Genomic DNA, 25,621 nt, shown 5'->3' with positions numbered 1-25,621 from the left:
AGGGGCAGGGGCAGGGGCAGGGGAAGGGCACCAAACAGCACATGGAAACACTCTAAGAAGGACTTGTCTTAGAGCTCTTCTCCCCAGAACTCTCTGCTGCAAATTTTGGGTTAGGATTAGAGGCAGACCTAATGTATAGAAGACTGTCCCAGGTCTCTGGAGAATCTGAATCGTATTTAACTTCTAAAATAATCCAGTACTGGTCACTTTTTACCAAATGTGCACTACCCCATCTCACTGTGGTGTAAAGCATCTTGACATCTCCTGACAAAAAGCGTCATATAAGACATGGATATGATAACTACCACTGCCTATTAAGTTTCTCAGAGTGCCCAAAGTTTTACATCCTGCATAACAAGTGCAACGTTCTACCAGAACTTGATACTCTCCGTTTTACAGGCTCAGTCATAAGGTGGAGTATTTATATTAGTAAGTTTTAAAATATAAACGTTATTCTAAGGGCGTATTTTTCTGAATCCCAAATTCAAGCACATTTTTCTTTCAGAAATAGTTCCCACTGACACCCTATCAGCCACGTGCTAGCCTTGAGAGGGTATTAATGGCAGGTTTACAGAGGGCAGTGCTTTAAAATCTTCCCGTCTTCCATAAATTGCTGAGAACTTTCACTTGAATATTAAAAACAAATCCTCCCAACTTCCTGTTTTACAATAATAGAATAGAGATAGAAGGAATTTTGCATAGACAAGGCAACTGTTTTGTAGATATTTTTGAAGAAAATTGTTATAAGCTTTATAGTAAACTGATATAAGAGTTGTAATATGGGTGAGTGGAAGGGAAAAGAGTGAAGGAGTGAAGGGAGGATTCTTTCAGAGTGATCTGCATCTTGTTTTTACTAGGTTTAACCTGCTGTTTGATAAACTTCAGATTTTGTTTGGCCAGCTTTCTATATGAATTGCAAAAGCTTTAGAATTTCGTTATACGGCTGATGGCTATGAAAAAAAATCATGTACCTTCCTTCCTGTGCTACCTTGCAACCTTTTTTTTGTCTGAAAACAAATTTCAAATTCACATGATTATTGTAAATTAAGCTCACATTGCTAGGCTTTAAACAGTGCTTGCTTGATTTTATCTTTCCATTATATTTATAATCTATGCATTGTTACCCTAGAGGACTTTCTGAGCTCACTACTGTTCCGTTAAGTATGTAGCACACTGCAAGAACTAGTGCCCTCAGTGCTTCTCAAAATCAGGATGACTAAAGCATCTCTGCTATTGAAGATTACATTCCATTAAGGATAACCCACCATCTGTTGTGCAGGGATTTGAAAACATGCCCACAACAATGTTTATAGCGTATCTAAAATAAAATGCTATATACATAATGTATAAGCACCTGTGTAATCTACAATTTATACAATCCTCCCTTTTTGCTTAAAAATTTATTTTTGTTTTACATGATGACATTTATCATTTACATGATTCTTCTCTTCCTAGACTATCAACAAAGTGCTTCTTCAGTATGCTGCAATTATTTCTAATTACTTCAGTTCGTATTGTGATAAAGAAAATGTGGTGAGTAGAAAGCTATGTATTCTATTTTTACCTGAGAAATTACCTTAAAGTGACTTAACTCTACTTTTGGAAAATGTAATCACTTTTGTTTACGAGAAAAGACATGACTGGAGGAAGGAGTCTTGGAACCTTTTTACAAGGTTTTCATGGTCACTTATATAGCTGTGAAACAGTTGGAATAGGTGGAATTGCCTCAACATCCTGGTTAGTATCTTCAATATTAGACAGAAAAAAGAATGGTGTTTTTTGATTTTAGTGAGATTACAAGACACAGTATCTGGATGTAATCTAATACGAAGTCGTAATTCAAAAGTGCAAATGGTAAGTATATCTTCACCTTTTTTTCCAAGCACAAGAAAAATCTTACTTCTGAGTTTTCATTTTGCATCAACTTGCTTCTCTTTATGAATAATATTCATGGAAGAGTTTATAAAGTCATTGTTCCTTGTGTAGTGAGTGTGTGCACACTTTCCCACTACTACTAATGTCTGTGCTTTATCCATGCAGAAGTGAGAAGAAAATACGGTACTATTTTGTTGCCTTAACTGCTTACAAAGGATTCCTTAATGATACACCAAACTAATGTAGACTTGGAAATAAATGAGATATAGTCAGAAATAAAYGAGATATGGACACTGAATGTATAGTTAAGAAAATTAAGATGTTATYAATAGCTTAAAATGACCAAGGAAGACTGTTCTTGAAAACTGACTTTTCTATACTTTCAATCATACTCCATTAAGGCCAGTACTCCCGAAGAAGGCAATGTTTAGTGTTATGCCTACTGTCCTTAGTAATATGTTATACTACTGTATTGTTCTGCAACTAGATAAATAATCACAGCACCATCCTTATACTCCTCACCTTTAAAGGCACAGTCTTTATGTAGTTCATAGCGATCTCCACTGTATTTGTCACATTCCTGTGCATAGCTGGAGAACATACTTCTTGCCAGTGCTGTCAATGAGTGTGAGATGTTGTCATAATCTAGAGGTCATCAACATATACAATAATAGAATTCATAAATTTAGCACTGCTAAAGATCACCTCATTCAGTTTTTGTTCTGAACAAGACTAAAAGTATTATGAAGGACTGAAAGTATTAATTTTTCAGGCCACAGAGATACGTGTTAGGATGAGTTATATCATTATGTTCCTATTACACATTTTTGTCTCAAATACTATCAATAAATAAAACCACCATTTTTAGAAACCTATATTATTAAGTAGTAGTTTTATATACGTATTTTTACTGRGGAATTACTCTATTATATGATGTGTCACATCTCAACTTACTTCCTGCTTCAGATATTTTAAACCATGAAGCCCTTCATTACAGCCAGCACAATGAAGAGACCCTCTTTAGTAAACATCCACACCTCTTGCTCCTGGCAGTACTTAAATCTTTCCAACATTTGAAGAGACTAAAAGCACCAGGCCAAGCCCAACAAGTATTGTGTAAGGAGGATCAGTCCTATAGCTGTGTTAATGCTGAGAAACACACGCAGCTGGTATCTGACAGACTAGCACACCATTTTGCCAGGTGCTATCCCATAATCCAGCCGGATGTTTTCATTTTTCTGTCAAGGCTGTTTCTTCAGATGCTCTGTTCTATTCCTGAAGTATCATTATGTGCGTAAATAGTCATGTGATTTTGTCTTACACGTATATCTAATACACATTTCTTACTTATCTTTCCTCCAGGTGGAAATACAGAGCTAAAAAGAACACTTAGTATTATCTCCCTAGCATGATGAAGTGAATTCATTATTTCTTTTACTTCTGTTTTAATGTTAATCAATTCAAACTAAGCTTCATCGAAAACAGTTTATTTCTGTATTTGACCCAATATTATAGCTGTAACAATTCTCAAAATGTAATGTAAAATTTGTAGCTGTGTGTGTCTATCTCTTTCAATTTAATGTTAATATTAAACCAAGTTTATAACTTTTTAGTAGAAACAAACATTGACACAAAGTATTGAGTCACCCACGTAAGCTGTTTCTGTTATTTTTTTAGCCTGTCCAATGAGATTTCTTTAATTGTTGAAGTGATTGATTTCTGAAGTCACCCTGGCATGACAGCCTTTACTAAGGCTTTAGAAGGATTAATCTCATTATGATTTTGTAATATACGAAAGGCATAAAGTATAAAAACAAATGTCTTTGTGGGAGATAACTTATATTTAATAGATGGCGTCTCTTTGGAATGCATGCATACATTTTGCTTAGTGACCATTTGATCTTGTGATCTCTGTTATTAAAATTCCATCTTCTCTATTTGGTTTGATAGAAGAGATTAAATCAAATACTTTTTATGATTATAGTTAAATTTTGACAATCTTTTTCAGCTCAGTATTTTTACTGCTTTTATTTAACGCTATAAAATGTACACAAGCATGCCAAAGAACGTTTTTCATAAAGGTATGTCGCATAAAAACATCTTATCTTCCACCTCCTGTCAGAGTCTACAAAAATACCAGTTTTTATATATATACTTGCTATTCACTTTTATGTGTTGTTGTGTCTGGCTGTCTGACTCCTGTAAATTGCTGCAAAAAGAATTCTGAGGGACAAGATAATACTGGAGTAACAAGACGAGAATGTTTTTAAGCTCTGGTGCTGTTATTTATTGACAGCAATAGAAATTTTTCTGTTGAACCAAGATAGGCTCAGGCTCTAAAAAAATAACCTTATTCTCGGAGGAGACTTTGAAAACTGTCTCAGTGTGAAGTATTTATTTGAGAGCATCTGTTTTTATAATTAGCTTCAGTATATTGCCAAAGACATTTGCATTTGTTTTGAACAAAAACTCCAAACATTATTTTCAACTGCTTATTCCCCATCAGAAATCATAATCACTGATTTATGACATTGCAGATAATTTCCAGAATAATGAACCTGTCAAAAAAGGGAGATAGCTAAGGAGTAGAATAGAAAAGTTATAATGAAATACATACATTTTTCCATGAGAACAGTGTCAAGAATGACATAGAAAGATGGCTGGAACATCACAAGTGCATTTCTGCCCTAGATGACTCCTATAAAAAGAGAGAAGTTGATTCCCTTCATCTAAATCTATTCACTACATTTTGCATGTAGCCACAGACTGGGCACAGATTTTATGCCCAAAAGCACACAGGAAGCACCAGATATCTTACATGTTTTTTTATTAGTAAATCTCTATCTCCTCTTTCGGGAATGAATCTAATGACATTATCTTTCAATCATTCAGTTGTCTGAAAGGCAAGCATGTGTCATACCAGAAATAATCTCCTTGGAAGTTCTGTGTTTTCTTCTTGTGAGTACTATACTTAACAGTCCTACAAGAGAGGCATTAAAACAAATTGTTTATTTCACAGATGTATTTTAGACTAGAGGTATTGATCCAGCACTAGTCTTTCTTTCAGTGTTTGCAGTTGTGCCAGAAAGTACATGCATATATATTGTAAGCTAAAATACAAATAATTAGACTTATTATTTATACACTATTCTCCACCTGTCCTTATTACTACCTGTCCTTTTTATGGCCAGTATACATTTCTTAATTTCCTGCTGTTTCTGGACTTTTCTTGCATTTAAAAGCTAGTTTCAATAGAAGAGCTCCTTGAATAATTTTGAACTTTGTTTCTATCCTCCTGTTTGCTACCATCCCAAGGTTGCCAGTTTCAGTGTCATTTACACAGTAAATCACAATTTGGCTTCCATATGACATTAAATTTTGCTGTCCCTTCATCAACACAAGTGAGTATGCAGTAGACATGCCAAAAAAATTTGGGAGAGAACAAACGTACAACAAGTTTGTCTTTACTACTGTATGAATTATGGGTGATCCCTCACTATAATAGTTGCAGATCTGTGAGCAGAAATAGCCTACTCACTATAACTGAAAAGCTCCCAAACAATGATATTTAAATACAATGCTGCTTCTAAAATTAATGTTTACCAGAAAGTATTAACTGCCCTTTAAGCACAGAAATTTTACTATATCTAGAAACATCATTAAGAGCAATGTTATAGTGTAAGTATTCTCAGCAAGGTCCTAATGACAGCCTACAGGCCAAATTATGTCTAGTCATCCTGAAGCTTTGTTCCTGGAGGAGACAAGAGATGGCAAATCAATCAGCAAATGCTGACTGACAGCTGCATGCAGTTTGACATTAGATGAAAACAGATAGATGCATTCATCTAACTTATTCACAGTTCAGCGCAGGGAGGAAGACAAGTGGGGTGCGTCAGAGATCCTAAAACATGTATCTTGTCCTCCAACTCCTACTGGAGTATGACCACAGTGCCCAAAAAAATGACCATTTCAAACCTTAAAGCGTACAAATGTTCCCACATCGAGTACTCATCATTAAATGGATGAGAATGCATTTGCCTGGAATGTGAACCAAGCTATCCAAATTCCTGGTGCTGACAGTGCCCTTCAATCTTTGACAAAATCTTAATGATTCCAAATTAATAGCAGGTAGATAAACAAGTAGTAGTAGTGAGGTGTGCCGCTGTCTCAAGAGATATGGAAAGATGTGACGTATCAGCCACTACACAAAGCCAGCCCTCTTTTAGGGGAGGTAAATAGCATGCAACGTTGAATGTGCTTTATTGGGAAGCAGTGATGTGAGTATTAGGAAATTAAATCAGAATTGTTTTCCTTCTAGATTCCTTTTCGATTCTGACCCCAAATTTCTTTGATGGTAATGTAGAACAAGTAGCTGAGTTATTTTAATGATCTTTTAAATGCCAAAGTCTGATCACACTGTCTTTCAGCACTACACTGGAATATCTAGAAAGGTACAGATGAGTATCAATCACCCTAATCAATCCCTACCTTTTTGTTCTATGAAAAAAAGTATTATGTGCTTTATTGGAATGCATCACTTCAGGGTCTGAATGAACCCAGTGCTGCACTGGAGCACACTGACCTTGGCCAAGCAGAATTCTTTAAGAGAGGGTTGTCTTATTTCTTCCACAACCATATCAAACTAGCATATAACATCATCTGAATACACAAAATCCCAGTAATAGATCCCTTCTCCCATAATTCTGGAATAAGCTACTTAATTTTATCTACATTTTATTTTGTTACCTTTTTTTCCCAGCAATTGCCCTCTTTTACGCTGTGACTGTGTGTTCTCACTTAAAGCAATGAATTTAAGCAACAGTACATTTAGAGTATAATAAAATGTGTACAGAATTTCTCTCCCTAATTCGTTCATAAACTTCTCAAGCAATGCAAAATTGTACATTTATGGAATAATAATCTGTTATTAATAAAATTAACTTTTGATTTATTCATATACTTAAACCTCAGCTGTTGTCTGTGTTACAGTGCTGTTACAGTTTTCTGCAAAGACTGGATCTAGGAAGCAATCCGGTGCTACTGGTCTATTTTCATTCTAAAGTACTTTGATTGTTAATGTGCCTGCTCTCAAAGAGCCACTAATGTACTACATGCATTAATCCAGCAAATATAATTGTATCAAATATGAGTAGCAATTACACAGAATACAAGATTCATGATGTGAAATACAACTGTGTATTTGATCTGAATACTGCCCCGTTGTTGAAGAGAAGTAAGCAGTCTGCCTGTGAGGCAACCGTGTCCCAGGTGCATAATGGACAGTCACCTGCTGCCTGAGTTTACTGACTGGGCAAAGATGAGTATGAAGTGTAGAAGGAAGGGAAGACAGCAGTGGTTGGGAAACTGAGATTCTCCTCTGAAAAGACAATTGCATGAATGCAGGGGCTGCTGAAGAACTGGCCTTCAGCCCGGAGGTTGCAAGTGCACATTGATCGCATTTTGTGCTTTTTTCATAGCCCTGTATCTTGATGAACAATATTCAACAGTTACGAGTCCAGCTTGAGAAAATGTTTGAGTCCATGGGAGGAAAGGAGGTGAGTGAGATTTGTTTCCTGGTTCGCTTCAGAGTTACTTAGAGGTCATTAGCACCGTTATTTTTAACCTAGTAACAGCATTCACTTATGCTTGCAAAAAAACCAAAACTATTTCAGAGAAACATACTAATGATCTGTAAAGTTGAACCAACACTAGGTGTTTTGTGTTGCAGTCTAGTGCCAACTTTATTTTAATCTTTGTATTGGACTGTATTTTGCTTTTTTTATGCATCAGTACGTTTTGCTTGTAACTGAAAATTTTGCAGAATTTGTGCCTTGTGCTTTGTCTGTAATGTGTCATGTCTTTGTCTAATGCCTTTGACTTGCAATCCACTGAGCAGAAGAAAGAAGGAGAGAGATTCTCTTATGAGGTTTGTGATAGTAAGCATCTTTTATTATTCCTGACTATATTTTCTAAGGCTGAGAAAAGTCACATTTTGTACTAATTTCCATTGATGCATTTGTGCAGTTCCTAYGGTCTAAAATCAAAAAGAGCTATGCTTGGGCATTCAGGTGAAACTCTAGCTTGAAATATTTTAGAGGGCAGCTAGTGTGAAGTCTTTCACAGTCTTTAAAGAGCTGTATGCCATATTCTTTTGAGTGCACTTTTCAGTATCTGAGGGCCTAATTGCATCCAAGCTTAGGCACTATTTCACCAAGAGTTGCTATTCAGTGGTCCAGTACATGTTCAATTTTATCTCCTTTTATACGTAACAAGACTTTAAAAGTGCCTGAAGTTCTTTCAGCAACAAAAGAACATAAATCCGTTCTTCAGTACTTTGCTGATTCTGCTTTTCATGTGGCTCACATGTTGAATGATTACACACGAGTGAGAATTACAGTTCTACATCTGTAATGAATTCCTTTAGCTAATCAGAGTAAACACTAATATATTCTTTTTCAAATGATTATGGTTTCAGTGAATGACAAAGGATTGATTTTAAAAGCGTAGGTTTTGGAGGTTTTTTTATTTATTTTTAATAACATGAAAAACAAAGTATTGGTTGCTTTCTAGGCTTCTAAGTGAACACTTCAAAAGGTGCCATATGAATTGATTTAAATAAAATCATGTTTACTTGACTAGCATGTTAGAGAACATTTGAAAGTGCTGCATATCTCAGTCTTATTCTGGAATTCATCTTCTGTAGATGTGCACGTGCACTTGTGGACAATAATCATAAATATACTGACTATTTTTAGCACTTAGGTTTTGTGTATATTTTTAACTACCTGTTTTGCAAGCTAATGAAAAGTTAGTATTTTTTGTAGGCTGTAGAATCCTGTCTTCTTTTAAAAATATGTATCTGTATTAAAGTCATGAATATACTATCCTTATTACCAGTAACCAGCCTTTAGGAAGTTTCTTTGGTTTTTTAGGGTTTTTTTGTTTGTTTGTTTTGGTACTGCAGTTTGACAGTTTCCCAGAACTTAGATCTAATGCCATAGAAAGAACTGGAAATAATGTTCTTTCAGATGCCCACAGCCACAGTGAGGCTTTGCAGAGGGAAGATGCTCCTCTGTGGACAGCTCCCTAGCCATTCGTAGGATAGCAGCTTCCAAATGAACCTAGAGATTAGCTCCGTGATGAGGAGGTTTTGCTGAGCTAGTAATAGCTCTTTGGAGCAGCCGTGGCAAAAAATGAGACCTTCACACTTCAGAGAGAATGAAACAAACTTCTACAGTCTTCTTGTCATCAAAACTTTGATATCAAATGTGCATGTGTGTGTATGTATATAAAATCCAGATGTGTCTGTTTTTTGTGGATCCCATTAAACCCTTCTTGCTGCCTGAATATATTACAAAGAAACATGTCTTCTATGTTCTTATGTTTTGTGCAAAGTACTTTTAATATTAAGGTCTTGGATGCAATCCTGCAGAATGTCATGAATCCTAAAAACAGCTAAGTGTCCATAAATCTTGCTGAAGACAAGGGCAGCAGGTAGTTGAGCAGCACCTTGCATACCTCTGCAGTGGTACTGCTTTAGTTGAGGCAGTACATTATATGACAGCTATATCTATCACATTATTTTTTAATCATAGAATATTTTCTTGAATCTTTTAAATGTTCCGTTTTCCTCAAGAAAATACTGCTTTTCCTTTTATCCTAATAGCTTTATATATATACACATATATACATATACATATATATATACACTCAAAAAAACTAGTATTTTTCATGGAAGTTTTCTTTCCAAAATCTCTCATTTATTCTCACCCCTTCTGCATTCCCTTTTGAGGTTAGCGAGGACTGACAGTGAATTATTAAAGGTGTTACAGTATCAAAGCAACATGTTTTCTACAAACTTTGGTGAAACTCGTAACCTCCAGAGAGAATGCTGAGGTACCTTTCTAAAATCCTTTGTTAGGTAGCTTAAGCCGATCTCTGATTCATGAGTTAGGAAAAAAGAGTGCAGATCACCTTTTACCATTTTGCTGCAGAATTCATTTGACTTCTGATGCAGTTTGATTTTCTGAAGTAATTTGATCAGATGTGGTCTTGAACTAGATGGATTTCAGGTCTGACGTAGTATAATGTTTCCTGTGTTGACACTTGTCTTCTGAAAATAGCACATTTCATGCAGCACTGCATGATTTTCAAAGCTCCGTGATTTTTTTCTACTAAATAAACCAGGTCTATGTTCAGAACTCAGCCATAAATCCACTGTCTTCAGTGTTCATTATAGGGAGGATCTTGATGTTTTGTATTACTGCAATCCTAAAAAATTATTAATAGTCCTTTAAAGTAAATTGTGTGCAGTATATTGTATACAGTTTCACATTTCTAAGTGTCTGAAAGAACATGCCTTAAATTAAATGACTTGGTTCTTAAATTTAACAGTTTTCAATGTTTAAATAAATATTGAAAAATATTTATAAATATCAATTAATAAGTATTTCTTATTTTATCTTACTTGGGGAAACTGTCAGTGAAATATATTGAACTCATGGTCCCAGAGAACTAGTTGTTGGATGGTCTGTCCTATTTGTATATGTTGTCTTTTACTGCCCCCACCGTTCCCTATGGCACATTTATTGGTGTCTTATATCTGCATTGTCTCTTTTTGCAATTTCCCCGGCTTGTGTTCACTATAAAAATAAACAGTAGAAGTTTGTCAGTAGTAAGCCTGTGCAATATAGTTATGACAGAGAATAACGGTGAGTATTTGACCTTGGAGTTTAGGATTTGAGTTGCTGAGCAGTGAAACAGTTTTCAGCTACAATTTACAAAGACATTTTCAGTCCATTCCCCATGGCCTGGGCAGTACCAGTTGAGATATAATATAGATGCTATTCAAAGCTACTGCCATATGTTACTGTAAAGATGATATTCATTTGTTTGATACTGTACTGCTTATGATCAGGATGAATGGGACTTACAACTCTAAATCTGCAGAGAAAATTGTGAACATAGATGCTGCCAAGACTGGGTGACCTATTTACATGATCAGGTGATGAAGCAAACATGCAAAAAGTTTGCTTCATCTTCTGCACCAAACTTATTTTTTTGCAGAGATTAAAAGACACAAATGATAAATTATATTCTTTTAGGTTGATTCTTTACTCTGTTATATGTCTGAGTGAAGGTGAACAGTTTGCCTGTTGTTAGTCATAGGCACATGGACTAGCTATGAGGGGTGAATAAACCTATTTAGTGTACTGGTGGCCTCCACACCAATCTGCTTTCTCCAGTATTTCAGCAAAAAGATGCAGTAGTATTTCTGTTATTAGTAGATACAGCATTGTGGAGCTCCACTAAAAGAAGAAGAGGCTCAAAAGGGTTGTAAAGTCTCAGCAGAACAAAGTGAATTTTAAATTATGAAGATTTTTCTATCTCAGCAGCAGCAGTACAAAGTGATGCATTCAACAGTGCTATAGTTGACCTTCTAGGTGCACAAGCTGGAATGCATAATGTTGATTAAGGCCTTTTGCAAAATCCAGTGATGAATTTTTACTACTTTAGGATCTTAAATACTGTTCTACAGCTTAATGGGAAAAAATTAAAAATCTTAATAAAGCAGAGCACTTTTAACAAATTAAAATTTTATTTGAGGAGTTTATAGAAGAACTTGTATACCTCAGTAAACCACGACACTGTAAATTGGTCTAAGACTGACATAGGCATACGTTTGGGTACATTTTAATTTTGTGGTATATGAGAACAACTACTGTAAAAAGCCCACACACCACTCAGTGAAGCTTGCCTCTAGGACTGGATCAATTTCTGTCCCACTTGCAAGGCTGAACTTTATCCTGTAGAAGATTTCAGCTGCACAATTTCACTGTGATTCTCACTATTAATTCAAGATTTGGATATTTCTTGAAGAAGATAGGATGCACTGGAGTAAATTCAGAGTTAGATACTCAAGAATAATATGGTTTTAGATACTATTATTTGCACAGCCTGTACTATACTTTTGTCCCATGTCTTGGAGTATGAACAGTTTTGAGACTTTAACTCTTGCCAGTAAGGCTAATTCTACTAGAATTCAATTACTATTTGTCTTAAGTAAATATAGATCTTCCATTTAGTAAAAGTGGAAAGTCTCCAGAACTTCTTTTTCTTTAATATATATGTAAGTATCTGCTTCATAGATGGTATGTTTTGTCTGGTCTGTGACAAATTCCTTATATAAATGCCTTAATGCAGTAAACTTTCAGAACTCTGAGAGCTCTTGTTCAGGTATCATGCAGAGATGGGAGGATGCCCAATCAGATAGGGACAGCTTCTGCATTACGAACACGTCTCTCAGATTCTTAAAGAATAACTGGTACGCGCTTTGCTTATTCTGTCGTTAAAGTAATAAGGCACTTCAGATCACATAGGAAGAATTTATCAAATATAAATAGCTGTATCAGTGGAGGGATAGCATCTAAGCATTTAGCAATAAGCAACTCACATTTGCAGCAGAAGATTAATCTCTGAATGTTTTCAGTGTATAAACGTATGTGGGTGTATATGTATGTAATTTTCTTTTTATATTATTTAACATAGAATAACTTACAAGTTATACTTCACCAAAGACTAGGTTAAAATATGAGATGTATTACAAATTGAGATACTTATTTCAATTGCATTTGATTTTGAATGCTTTAGCTGGGGAATCAGTATAAGCAGCTGGAATTCTCAAGGCATATTCTGCAGCCAGGCACCAGCTTCAAGTCAGAGAATTCCAGCTGCACAGCAGTTTTACTAAGTTAAAGGAATTTTTCAGCATACTTAGTGAGAATTTTACATGTGTACTGTACCTAAGGGACTCCAGAGGTGCCTTCTGACTCAAATCATTCTGTGATTGTTTGCTAGACTTTCTGTTTAAATAGGTATGAAAAAAGAAAAGGTTTTACTAAGGCAATTTTCAAATCCAACTCCTTTGCTGAATTCCTGCTGTAAATATCAGAGTATGGAAAAATAAAGGCTGCAAATAGATTTAGATTTAATATTGATATTTTCCCCCTTTAAAAACAAGCAGTCTTCTAGGAATAAGAGGTATATTTATCAGACTTTTTGATTCATTTACCTAGAACTTCTTATTTGCATCGAAGCAAATATCTCCTGTAATATTATCAAAGGCTGCAAAGGCACTTATTTACAAAGTACATCATTTTATTTATTTATTTATTTTTTTTTTTGAAGGAGCCAGTCTAGATTTGGGATTGGAGAAGAAGGAAAAGGTAAAATGGGCTATTATTAAGTAATGGAGGTTACCAACTGACCATGTGAGTTCAGGAGCAACAACTGAGGTTGGGTCTCATTTTTGCATATGTATTTGCATTGTTGCAACTGTATCAGGAAAAAAAGAGATTAAAAAGTAAAGTTATGTCTACAAAGGGCCAAGATATAAGCATACTTCTGCACCAGCAGAGTTGATTTCACTGTAATGTGGACAAAATGCTTGCTAACTTTTGTCATGGTAGCCACTCTTTGCTCCACTTGGCCCTGATACTCTCTGCTGCCTGGTGCTTCAGGCCCTCTCCATGCAGACTCCTCTTGTCAGGGAGATCTCAGGTTTTGTATCTGCAGTTCTGAACTACTAACGTAGACTTGTCAAATTATGTGATGTAAGATTTAAGCAATAACTTCTGTCAGTAGAGTGGTAGGATAATTTCCTGACTGTGTGTGATCTAGTTTATTACCCATTCACCATATCTAATATTTTAAAGTAGATGCATGCTAAGAAACATTTTTGCTTTGGATTGAAAGCTTGTAATTTAGATTCTGTTAAATATGTAAAACTAAATCATGGAAAGAGGCTGAACATTATATCTGGCATAAATGTTTTTTTGGACAATAAGAAATGTTAAGGATCAAACTGCTTTATTTCTGTTTGCTCAGATCAGCAAGTAGATTGTAGGAAGTCTGCTTCAAGTTTGCATTTGTACAGTGCAAATTAATATAAACCTTCTCTAAGACATGAGTTGGCTGCACAGACGCTCTCCCTGAGTTCAGAGCTAGCAAACTAGAGACTTTGTAAGCCAATGGAATGAAAACTGAGAAATATAGAGGGAAAAGAGATCAACAAATTCTCCTTTTTCTTTTGAAGGTCCAGTAAGCACAAAGCTTCCATTTTTGAGAAGAATACAGTGCTACCAATAAAACCAAAGAATCACTAAACCTTTAACAACTATTTCAACAAATTCAAGGAGGAGCAGACTTAATGTGCATCACTTAAAAAAGACAGGAAATCTTGTTTAAAAGAATTCCAAAATAAACTCATTTTCTCATCTTTATAAATTATAATAACAAATAAGAAAATTCACAAGTCCAATTTTCACAGAAATATGTTAGCATTACCTTCAGTCTCCACATAAAGCTTCTAAATAGACCTGGGGGCAGAATTTCATTTTGAAACTTGATCAGCACAGGCAGGGACTTTTCCCCTCATTTGGAAGTGAGTAAAGAGTTTAGGATTTTGCTCTTAGTGGTGAAGTGAAGCATAAAACTCTTGGCCTCTGCCACCCATATTCGTAGCTTCCTTTGTTTCTCATCAAGAGAATTTTTTTAAGGAAAATGCATGTTCAGTTTTTTTTCCCCCATTTCAAAGTGCAACTGTGTGTCCTTGAATTGGAATACTTAATCCCCTTGACATTCCAGGAGCACAAACTCGAGTGGCAGGGTACTCTAACAACTGGTACTTGCAAGAAACAAAGCCAGCAATAAAACCTGTCAAGGATTTCCTTGCAGGGAGAAATAGTTTAATTTTTTGTTTGTGGAGGGCACGAAAAGTCAGATGATTTTCAGCAGAATAAATGAGACCTATCTAATTTAAAGCAAAACTAATTCTAAGTGAAATTAAATGCTGTTAATCTCCTCTGTGCCACGTTGTGAGCAGTCTGTCTTCCAAACAATGCAATCAAAATACCATAATCAAACAGCAGCTCCTGTGTTCAGAGTAGGCAAATTGCATATGAGAGGGTAGGGAGCTCTATAAATAGAGGAAAAAAATAGGCTCTCAGCACTCCTGCCGTTAAAATAAAACAGTCTGAACAATACGAGTTGCTTTATTAACTCGCTTACTCTATGTTGTAGCCAAGCAGGAAGGGTACTTAAAAAAAAAAAAACACATAAAAAACAGTCTGCTTTAAAGAAATAAGAGTAGTAAAGTGGGATCCAAATGATAGTCTGCTTTTAATTAAGTCAGAAGTCATGGTGAGCAGATTAGAGAATTTTACTCCTCTTTGTTTAGCCCAAAAGGAGTACATATATTCACACTGAATCATTTTTTCATGTCTGACAAGTTGGGATCTGATAAAGATGGTGGTGGGGAAGAAGCTAATGCTTGTTTTGTTTTTCACCAGATGGCAGAATATGGCAGAAATCAGTTACAGCAATTAGGAAAAAAAAGGCAAAAGCAAGTTACTGCAAGTCTATACATAAACTGTAGGTAAATCAGAAAGAGTGAATCAAGAGAGAATCAAGAGAATTTGGGGGAGAAGCAGGTATCTATCAAATACAAAAAGAACTGTTGGATCTGGTAGATAGCTGTGTTTTTCCTAGGTGTGCATACTAAATGTAAAACTGTTTACTGAACACAGGTAACCAGGAAGTCCCATAAGGAAAGCATAAGCAATTAGATCTGTGAAATTGCAGGAGAAAACAGAGGAATGGAATTCGATTAGAGAGGTTCCATTCAATTCATGCAGAAGTAATTAATCTCTCTCCTGAGTAAGTGATCTCTGCAGTTTCTTATTGAAACCCTAGCAAGTTAACAAGAATAGGTCTATACTAGCACACATTAAATTACAATGTGGAGTAACTCAGTCTAACCCATTATGTGGAAAGCAGACAAATTCCCCAGATCTTGCACTTACTTCCAAGGTTTGTATATATAAAAGCTTTCATAGTTTTAAACAGGCAGCATTTGGAAAGAATGATATATAAATATTTCTTGATTTTTTTCAGCTGTTCTGCAAATGTATTCTCTGCTTTTATTTAGTATTCRGATAGAGTCAAACTGATGACATTTAATAATCTGTAATGAACATTTTTTTGATGTGTGCCAACAAATTTCTGAGTATGTTCTGTTGTTGGTAAAAATTAACTGTGTTATTTAAGAAGATACTCTGAGAAGCAGAAACATTTATGAGCCTAAGACAGACACGCAATTTAAGAATTAGTAGAAATGTGTGACTTCATCTATTAACAGCCATTTCCACTACTGAAATAAATGTGCTATTTTAAAAAATTCCAGATTTTGACAGCTAAGCAACCTACTGATATATTTTAAGACTAGCTCACACATGCCATGAACTATAAATGGAACCCAAGTAACTAAGGGATGAATAGTCTTTCCCCTTCTTCATATTAATGCCAGTTATCATCTCATTTTTCTCCCAGATTAACATCTTCAATCAGGATTTTTTTTTCTTTTCTTTTTCTTCTTGATTTTTGTCTTTTTTTTTACATCTTCGTCAAATTGTTTGGAGCAGATTTGAAGATAATTCCCCTATACCATAGATACTTCGTTTTCTATCTGCATATCCATATGACATATTTTCAGATGCTGATCAGCATTGCCTTATTGCTTCACTTTAGTGCTCAGATTTTCTTACATCCTTTCTGTGTGGTTGATTGCAAAGTAGGGTAACATTAGGGTTTCATTAGCCCTTAAATTCATCATTTATCAGTATCTGGGTTGCTGATATTTCTATAGCTGAACATGTTTGTATCTTTTTTTTTTAACTGTTATAATCACTAGTATGAAGAATTTTAGATGCCTTTTACCTGAGTTCTTACATACTTCCTTTCCCATAATAACTTTGCACTATCAGATTGTGGTTATGTGGCAAGAGATTGGCTTTTGTAACAGAAATGGCTGTTTTCAGCACTACCCCCTTGTTAGAATGCAGAATTAGCCAAATCAGTACTGCTCAGGACTTCTTCTCTGGAAAGCCTTGCATAAATGAATTAATCTCTTCATGCCTGAGTTTCCTTACTGGGAAACTTCCCTCCTTTACACAGTTGTTTTGATGGACATGTATTATTGTCTCAGGTGAGTGTTGCAGCCAGCATAAGTCTTGCAGGTTGTCAGCTCCAGCAAGCCAAGCCATTTGCATGAGGACTTTCTGATTTGCCCTGGGAACTTATTGGCATGTAGAGGGCACATGATAAAATAGATGGAAAGTGCGCATTTTGGTCCTGGCCAAGCACTCAAATTATTATATGGTTCTGTAATTAAATAGAAGAATAACAATGGCACTTGGAAACACTGGTAACATAATTCTTAGTCCTCACAAGCTCACCAGGTGTTGAGCACCTGGATAGTCAGCCCGCATACCTCTTTGATTTCACTCCTCCTTCTGACACTGCATTAATGAGCACGAGCATGTGTCTATACAAGGCTGGATGCTCTGTCACCTGCCTCTAGCTGTGCACACACAAACCGGTTCATGCCATTTGTGAGCACAAAACCCTGTACAACTTTCAGTACTTGCATGCACCTTTCAATAATGTATGTTCTGTTCACAATCAGGTATTAGTATTTGATCCTTCCAATTTTGGCCAAGCTATAGCCAATTCCAGGTGAATTTAGCAAATGTGTTGTATTTTCTGGTCATCGTAACAACCTCTGATAGAAAGTAACTACATTGGTCTTTGTAGTCCCAGTAACCACATGCTTCTCTAGCTTATGCATGGTCTAGCAAGGAATTTTGAGTCTTCTGCCTGCCCAGTATCTTGTGTCTTCTCTTAAGTGTACCATGTTCAGTGTGAATGCTTGTGTGTTCAGTATTTGTTAAATGTTAATGTTCTAGTGGAGGGCTTAAATTTGTGTTCTGTATGCTTCTCACCAAAGAAGGTACAATTTCCTAAAGTGCATTTCCTAGAAGAATCTTTGCCTTTGTCAGTCAACTGTAGTTTTGTTTACTAATGATTATATTTCTGCTTTTTGTATGAAGCAGAACAATCATTTTAAACATTTGAATTGTCAGAGTTTATCTGCCAGGGAATCTATTATAACATGATGGGAAAACCTCTCTCAATGCGAAGTAGTTAAAAATCAGTAAGTACTCACCGTGTTAAAATGTGAGCTTCTCGGATTCAAAAAGTGCTACACATCATCATATGGGTCCTATCATTCTTTGTCAATGCCTATTTGTATTTTACAAAGGCAAGGATCAGTTGTAAAGTTTGGAGGTTAGTGCAGTCAAACTTACTCAGATGTCAGAGGTGATTGTTTTTGAGGTTTTGGCTTAGCCTAAAGTCAGACTGCTTTATTATATTTAGTACTCTGACTACATAAATCACATTGCTTATAGTCATGTATTTTATAATCATGAGTACCAGAATAACATTTCTGAGCCTCTAATTAAGGAGGTATGGCAGTTCCCTCTTCTCTGTATGATTTGGGTCAAAAACTAATAAAAACCTCCAATTTTTTATGGTTTTCAACCATACATAAGATTCTTTCTAAGGTGTCTTTCTAAGGACACAAAGAAAGGACTGAGATTAAAACTGAGTAGATCTTGGGGCGGGTGGGGGGGGGGTTCAGGGTGGATTGATTTCTTCTTAAGTTTGCCTTCGAATTCCTTCATGAGCTAATGTAAGTCATCCAGTGCASTGGGCCACAGCTTCCCCCCTTCTCCAAAGTACGGTTAAAAGAGCTGACRTACTTCACCATAGTACTCTGAAGCATCATATAGAAGATAAGCACTAATAATCTCACTCAGGCAGTTGAAAGATATGAAAATACAGATAGAGAAAGACTTATTTATTATGTACTCCAAATGTAAATTTTCCTTTGAAAGTGTCAGAAAATCTGTATATGACATAGGCCCAGAATTTGAGGATTAGGATTGAAAACCAGTCACTAACATTGCAATGTGGCTACCTGAAAGACTTGGTGCATCACTTACTTGTATTCAGCTGTTGATGATCATCAATTGTATCCCACAGTGGACCATAACTATTTTTCCTAAATGCTAAAGCTCAATGAGACAGAAGTCTTTTTTTTTTTTCATTTTTTAATTTGAAAAAGAATGCATTGCAAATAAACAAGCTACCAATCAATATCAAAGAAGAACCTTTTTGATTAAATATCTGTGCATGGATCCCCATCTCTCTGCTTGATCAGACATAAATGTAAAACTGTTTCTCTACCCTGCATTCCCTTTTTTCCTATGTTTAGAGAACCTGTATCAGAGATACAAGTTGTTGTTCTGCCTGTACCTCAGAACATACTGCACTGTGCTTGAATTATGTATGTCTTAATGGCTTTTAGAAATAAGAAGACTGAAATTAGAGTCCCTTCCTTCATACCATATCAGTAGAAGCAGCATGGATAGTCTTCAAACCATCTTTCTCAGTGCTGGCTGTTCTACTTTTACATTGCATTAATGGAAATATGGAAACACCTTCTAACTGAAAAACAAAGAAATTACTGACAATGGTGGAGTGTACAAAAAACATGAAAGATGAAAGATGGAAACATATGCATTAGTATTAATGCAAGCACAAAGCTCTCAGGCATCATTCTCTTGGAATGCATTTTGTATACCATTGCTTGATAATGATAATTCTGATCTTGTGATGGCTAGCATAGTTTGTACCATCCCATGGAAAGCCATTGCTTGATAGTAACGTTTTGATTTTCAGCAATGTAATTCTTCACTATTACAGTCAAATACTTTTCTTTGCCATGGTAATTGAATTTTTAGGCTTACTAAACAATACTGTCTTGTAACAGGTGTTTCCACATTTGGTTTTCCATAGTGCAGTGTAACATTGCATATCATTCCTAATTTGTTACCAAAAAAAAAAAAAAAAGCATAATAGAAAAGTAAAAAATAACATTATTTGCAATCTCTTTACAGTTGGATCCTGAAGCTAGTGTTGTCCTAAAAGAACTTCAGGTCAAACTTAGTAATGTACTGAATGAACTCAGCATGACATATGCTACAAGGTAACAAACCTATTTTACTGCAAACCTTAGAGAATTATTCCTAATCAAATCTCATTAGTTGAGTCTGGGTGACTGGATGTCTTTTCAGGGAAACAGCTTGGTCGCTCCTGCCCCGATGGAGTGGTGTGCATCCATGTGTGTGTGTTTAGACTGAAACGTGCAGCAGTAACCTCACTGCAAAGAAAACTGAAGGTGGTCTGTGGGCATGAATGTGCTGTAGCTATGTAGCTGCCAACTTTTGTTCTGTGTTCTGGAAGACAAAAATTGCCTTGTTTGTTCTTGCCTGCTGCTATGTTTAACTTCTCTCTCTGACTATGTATATGTTATTTCCTGAGACTGATAGCATTTCCAAGTGGTCTGCCTGTTTTAGCCTGCTTCAGATGATCACTGTGAATGGCCTTCTTGGGTCATTCACTTTGCCCGTGGCTCTGCAGGATCATCTGCTGAGCCTTACTCTCAAAACCATTTATTAAGCAGACAGCACACTGAAGTCTTGAATGACAGTGGTGCTATGCCAGCAGTGTGTCAGTACTATGAGAAGCTGCATTTTGCTGCTAAATAGAAGGGAAAAACAGACAGATGCAGTTTTTATGTGTCTGGGCCTAAACTGCACCACGTAAGCTCCATGTAAGTACAGGCCTTCAGTCCTTGCCTGAGCTACATCATAGGTTTATCTGCCTCCAGCTGTGTCCCCTGGATGGACCTTGGACTCACACTGTAGCCTTGTTTCTAACCCTGTCTCTGGCACTGTCTCCTGCTGCGATGCTCCTGGATGGGCCATGGACCTGATTCATCACCTCCACTTGTCTGGGACTGTTGGTGGACCCTCTTATGAGCTCCGTGCTCTGCTCACCCTGTTCAGACCCCGTGGGACTGGACCATGGTCGTGAGGGTGATGCCTGTGCTGTGGTCACCCTCGGCGCCCCTGCTCTTCTGCCCCTGTGGAGCAGCCTGGATTGTGCTGCTCACTGACAGTATGTGGTTGTAAGTGGGGCTATGGTGAAAATTCTGTAATCTACTGCAGGTTTATTACAACATTTTGAAATGCTGGCAGATTTAAAAAGGGGCTTACAAAAATACAGACCATCACTTCATATTCTCTTCTGTGCTAGAGACTGAGCCCTGGGATAATCTTAAGTTTACAGTTAGTTTCAAAGTTAGGATTTAAGAATTTAAAGCTTTAGAACTATAATTTATTATTGAAAGTGCAGGGATTTCAGAGCTAAGGAGAAAGCTAGTGTTTGTATGTTCTACATGTGTTCTTTTTTTCCTACCTGGATTGGTCCCACAACTGTAACTGAGGTGGGCATTTCAAGTGGGTTTTGAAAAAATCTGCTTTTAGTAGAGCCCAGTTTATTGCTGTTTCCTTCAGGTCTTGAGGAGTTAGCAGAACAGTAACTTTTAGTAGGTGATAATGATTTGTCTTCAGTGCATCTGACAGGACTGGTCATGCTGTAATTAACATTGGCTAGGGTTAGGGTATCTGCACTTTCTGCAGATCGGTTTACTTCTGGAGATGGTAAGGTCAACAGTGTTTGAAAGGTGGTTAATGATAAACCAATGCAATTTTTGCTTTTATTGGAGGGACTGGTCTCAAGGATTTATATGAGGTTAGAATTAGGTTTAATTATTAAGGCTTCAAGAGCCTTATGCTCGTTTTATCCAGGCCTTAGAGTGTGTGGACAACTACACATCCATTGAAAAGTTTCCAGTTGTCTGGTGTGTTCAGCTGGAGCTTTTGTGTTTAGTTTCTGTAATAGCCACAATAGCTGGAACTCCTTATTGCCTAATTACAATTTGTTTTTTCATCTTTTAGTGAATTCTCTTTCACTTTAATCAAGTTAATCTTTGCCATTTATCTGTGCACATTAACATACCTGGTTATCAACAGCTTTCAGAAAAATAGGCATAAGCTGAACAGATACAACTAGAAAGTAAGAGCTTAGTCGCACTCACCTTGAAGTAGTCAAGATTCCTTCCAAGAGGAGGAGCCTGCAACACCAGCAGAATGCACCTTTTGGTGAAAGAATATTTTAAACAGTCCAAATAATTTAGCTCTGTCAACTAGTTGCAAAGAAGCAAGCAAAGATTCTGATGGCACAGGCCATGTGGAACACAGGAAAAAGTCAAACTGAGACAAGGCAAAAGCAAGATGCTTTCATCTATCCTCAAGAAAAATATCAAAGCTAAGCATTAAGTGAGCTGAGAAAATGTATTGTCACTGTTCCTATTGTCCTTTCATAACAAAATCTTGAGTAGCTCTGGCTAGCATGTAACGTAGTCAATCATATCCCAGATTTTACTTCACCTGTTGCTTTCAGAAAATAATTACTAGCGCCAGCACATTGGTATGAAAAACATAATAATAGAACTGAAACAAGAAGAGATGGAGCAAATAAAAGAGTAAGTGAATTAATTTTATGACTTCAGATTCTTCAAAGGGATTATTTTTAGTTTAAAACACCTACAGTATCTTGTATTGACGAGCTTCCCATCATCACAGACATGATTTAGCTCTTGTTGAAGAAACTGGTTCAAAATGGTAAATGGTCATTTTTCTGCCCCAAAATTCTTTCACTCTTTTTTTTTTTCAAATTATAGTTTCCAGTTTATTATTGAAGATTGTGTGAGACAAATGAGCTCTGAGCTGACTCAGATGAGAGGCAATGGGAATGCAGCAGCCAATAAGAACAGCGCGGCCATTGATGCCGAGATCGTGCTGAGGCCTCTTATGGACTTCCTGGATAAAACGTAAGTAAGCGTGGCAGACTGAGGCGTGTGCTAGATCAGGAATCGGCGTAATTGGTCTTTCCTTGAAGCATGGTTAACGCCTAGAAATAGTTTATAGTATTTTTAATGTTTGTGGCATTGTGATATATGCAGAATACTCTTCTTGAGACATTTATTTACACTAAGCAACTTTTATGTAAGCAACGTATTCTTTTTTTTTTTTCCCAACATGGGTTGAGGTATTTGAAAGGAGCTAGTTTATGTTCTCTTCTTCAGGACCTGTGTTCCAAAGAAAGTTGTACTGAACAAAAAAGAGCAATTCACTGTGCTGAAGTTGACGTTTGTTCTAGGTGTCTCCTTTCTCTTTATATGCACTTCTGTCTCCCAGATAGAAGCATGGGCACCATTTAAAGATTATCTATCATCTCACTGATTTACAGAGCAGCTTGATTTTTTTTTCCAGTTAGTGAAGAAAAAGCTATATTTTAAAATAGGCAGTCCTGCAAGCTCACTTTAGGCCTTGAAAGTGAGCATGTCTTGTCTCCTTGCCATCAAGCAGCACCAGGATCAGCTGTTCTGAAAGTCATGGGCTTGTGCTGTGTCAAAGCCACCTCACTGTCCTTGCTGATGTCATTACTGACACTTTGAAACACCAGTTACCTTTTACTGGAAGTAGCTAGCAGAGCAAAAGTGTGATACTGATGCTGTGCTTCAGGTCTCCAGTCACACCTGAGTTTACCCTTTAACTCTGTGCATCAGGCATCCAAGCCAGCTGTTTTAAAGGCAAGGGCAGCAGAGATGCACTGCAGGTATGTGCTTGCAGCAGAGCAAGCAGTTTGACTGGGAGGAAGAGGCAGACAGGACCGGCATTAAGGACTGAGCTGCGTGGGTGATACCACAGGGCTGCACGGAGCAGGCTCAGTGAAGGCCGTTGTGTTTGCTGGTGAGCCCTTGTCCAAGGGATGCCCAAGGGTGTCCGACTTKTAAGCCCCTGTTGAGAGAGATTAAGAGGCAGCAGAGGGGGTTCAGTATTCCTGGCATCCTCTGGCATCTATTTCCTCCTATGCTCTGCCCTCTTCCCTGTGCCTTGAAAAATCTTTTCAGCCTAGCCCAGCTCCTGTAGGTTCTTTGCCCTGCCTCTCTCTCTCTATAATATATATATATATAATATACACATACACACACACCTCTTTATATATTTGTGTGTGTGTATATATACATATAAATGCATCAGGATGATTGCTCTGAATTTGCATTAGCTATCAGCAGCTAGTTTATATCACAGTAGCTATATATGACAACAAGGCTTTTTTTTTTTTTTTTTTAATGGCATAAACAAATCATATATTGAAACTTTAAGGAGTTTGAATGGTGTTAATTGTGTCACCCATCAAGCATATAACTCATTGTAATTTTGCATTTTCAATAAATACATATCACTAATATACTAAACAGTAACATGGATACTAGAGATTTACATGATTTTCTAATCTCCAAGTCCTTTAGTACCAAAAATCTTTACTAATAATATTGTGGAATATTATTAAATAGTATAAATAAGCTATTAAAATACTGTTATTGATGGAGAAAAACTAAGCCATAATGGCCATAAATATGTGGATATAATATTTCAGCATCTTGGAAGTCAATACTAGTTTTGAAACCTGGTCTGTATTTTATTTTATTACAGTTTAAGCCTCTCTGCAAAAATCTGTGAGAAGACAGTACTGAAACGAGTTTTGAAAGAGTTATGGAAGTTAGTCTTGAACAAAATAGAAAAACAAATTGTGCTTCCTCCACTGACAGACCAAACTGTAAGTATCTCAGCTGTAGTTCAAATGTATGATGAAAGTTTGTAATAACCACCTTGCTTAATCATCAGGTGTCCAGCTTTTATTTTTTTATTTTCATACTTATGTTGCCATTCTCACTACTAATAAATAAAGAAAACTGAAGCTGTAGTTGTACTTTTGAAAAATAAAAAATCTTTTGCAGCAGAACTGCAGAAGAAAATGAGTGAGTTCTGGGCACTGAAGCCTTTTAGTAAAGAAAGAAAGATGAGAACTTGCTCATATATAAGTTGAACTGATATTATTTTTCTTTATCAGCATCTTAAGTAAAATCCTGACATTCAGAACTATGTCTTGTTGAACTGACAAAGTGCACTAGTAAGTACATTTCCTGGGGTAATTGTGATAAAAGTGTTACCCTGGAATTGTCATAGGATTCCCAGCAGGTGTGTAACACAAAGATAGAGGCATTGGCCTTTAGCATCTTGCCAGGCTGTGGCTATTGTAAAATACTGATTGAACTTCACAACACTTCAATATCTTTCTTTAAATAAATAAATAAAAAGATGGTTTTGGCTTAAGATTAGGTTGTTAGGCTACATGAGGATTCCATTGTATGGGCTTCTGCTTGTTCTTCAGTGCTGCTCACTTCCCGTTATGATTGTTTATATTTGCCTAGCATCTAAGAGCTGTGGTTTGGACAAGTATCTCATTGAGGCAGATAGATATTAACATTGTATAAGAACAGCCCCAGCCTTAGCTTAAAAAACATTAAATACAAAATGAATCCACAGACAGGAGCGCAAAAAACAGCTATCATCACAATAGGCAATATTTGTAATATCATCACAATATGGCAAAAGATAGGACAGGAGAGAATCGTGCTGCAGGACTTCAAACACTTACTTTGCCATAGCAACTAAATTAAAATTTGCTTCACATACAATAGAAACTTTCATTTAGGTTTTCAAACAGTGACTTGAGCTAATATTCTAGCAGAAAATAAGAAGATGTTGACATAAAAAGCAAACACTGTGTAGTAAGTCTGTTTAGTCTGTTTTCTGAATTTTCAATGTGATTACAGGGGCCACAGATGATATTCAGTGCAGCCAAAGATCTTGGACAACTGTCAAAACTTAAGGTAATCTAGCCAAATGAATCTGTGAATGGCCTGCTGCAATTAAAAAAAAAACATATTAAATATTAGTGACTGTGAGGCCAAACCTCATGCCTCATTCTTGTGCTTATTTACTATAATAAGAAAGACTGAATATGG

At 36.4% G+C, this 25,621-nt stretch overlaps 1 protein-coding gene across 1 annotated transcript in view; it reads left to right on the top strand.

Annotated features, from left to right (window-relative positions):
- Positions 1 to 25,621, top strand: part of UNC13C (unc-13 homolog C) — a 181,411-nt gene that overhangs the window by 134,071 nt on the left and 21,719 nt on the right. The window contains exons 21-26 of the mRNA XM_085303380.1: positions 1,456 to 1,533; positions 7,353 to 7,430; positions 19,737 to 19,825; positions 22,427 to 22,576; positions 24,246 to 24,369; positions 25,430 to 25,486. Coding sequence (XP_085159506.1) covers positions 1,456 to 1,533; positions 7,353 to 7,430; positions 19,737 to 19,825; positions 22,427 to 22,576; positions 24,246 to 24,369; positions 25,430 to 25,486 — 576 coding nt within the window. The remainder of the gene's footprint in view (positions 1 to 1,455; positions 1,534 to 7,352; positions 7,431 to 19,736; positions 19,826 to 22,426; positions 22,577 to 24,245; positions 24,370 to 25,429; positions 25,487 to 25,621) is intronic.

The sequence above is a fragment of the Rhea americana genome, unplaced genomic scaffold, assembly GCF_003343005.1.
Source record: "Rhea americana isolate MKP2758 unplaced genomic scaffold, rheAme1 scaffold_2, whole genome shotgun sequence".
Lineage (NCBI taxonomy): Eukaryota > Metazoa > Chordata > Aves > Rheiformes > Rheidae > Rhea > Rhea americana.
The sequence above is the reverse complement of the archived record's forward strand: the minus strand, read 5'-3'. Positions and strand labels throughout refer to the sequence as shown.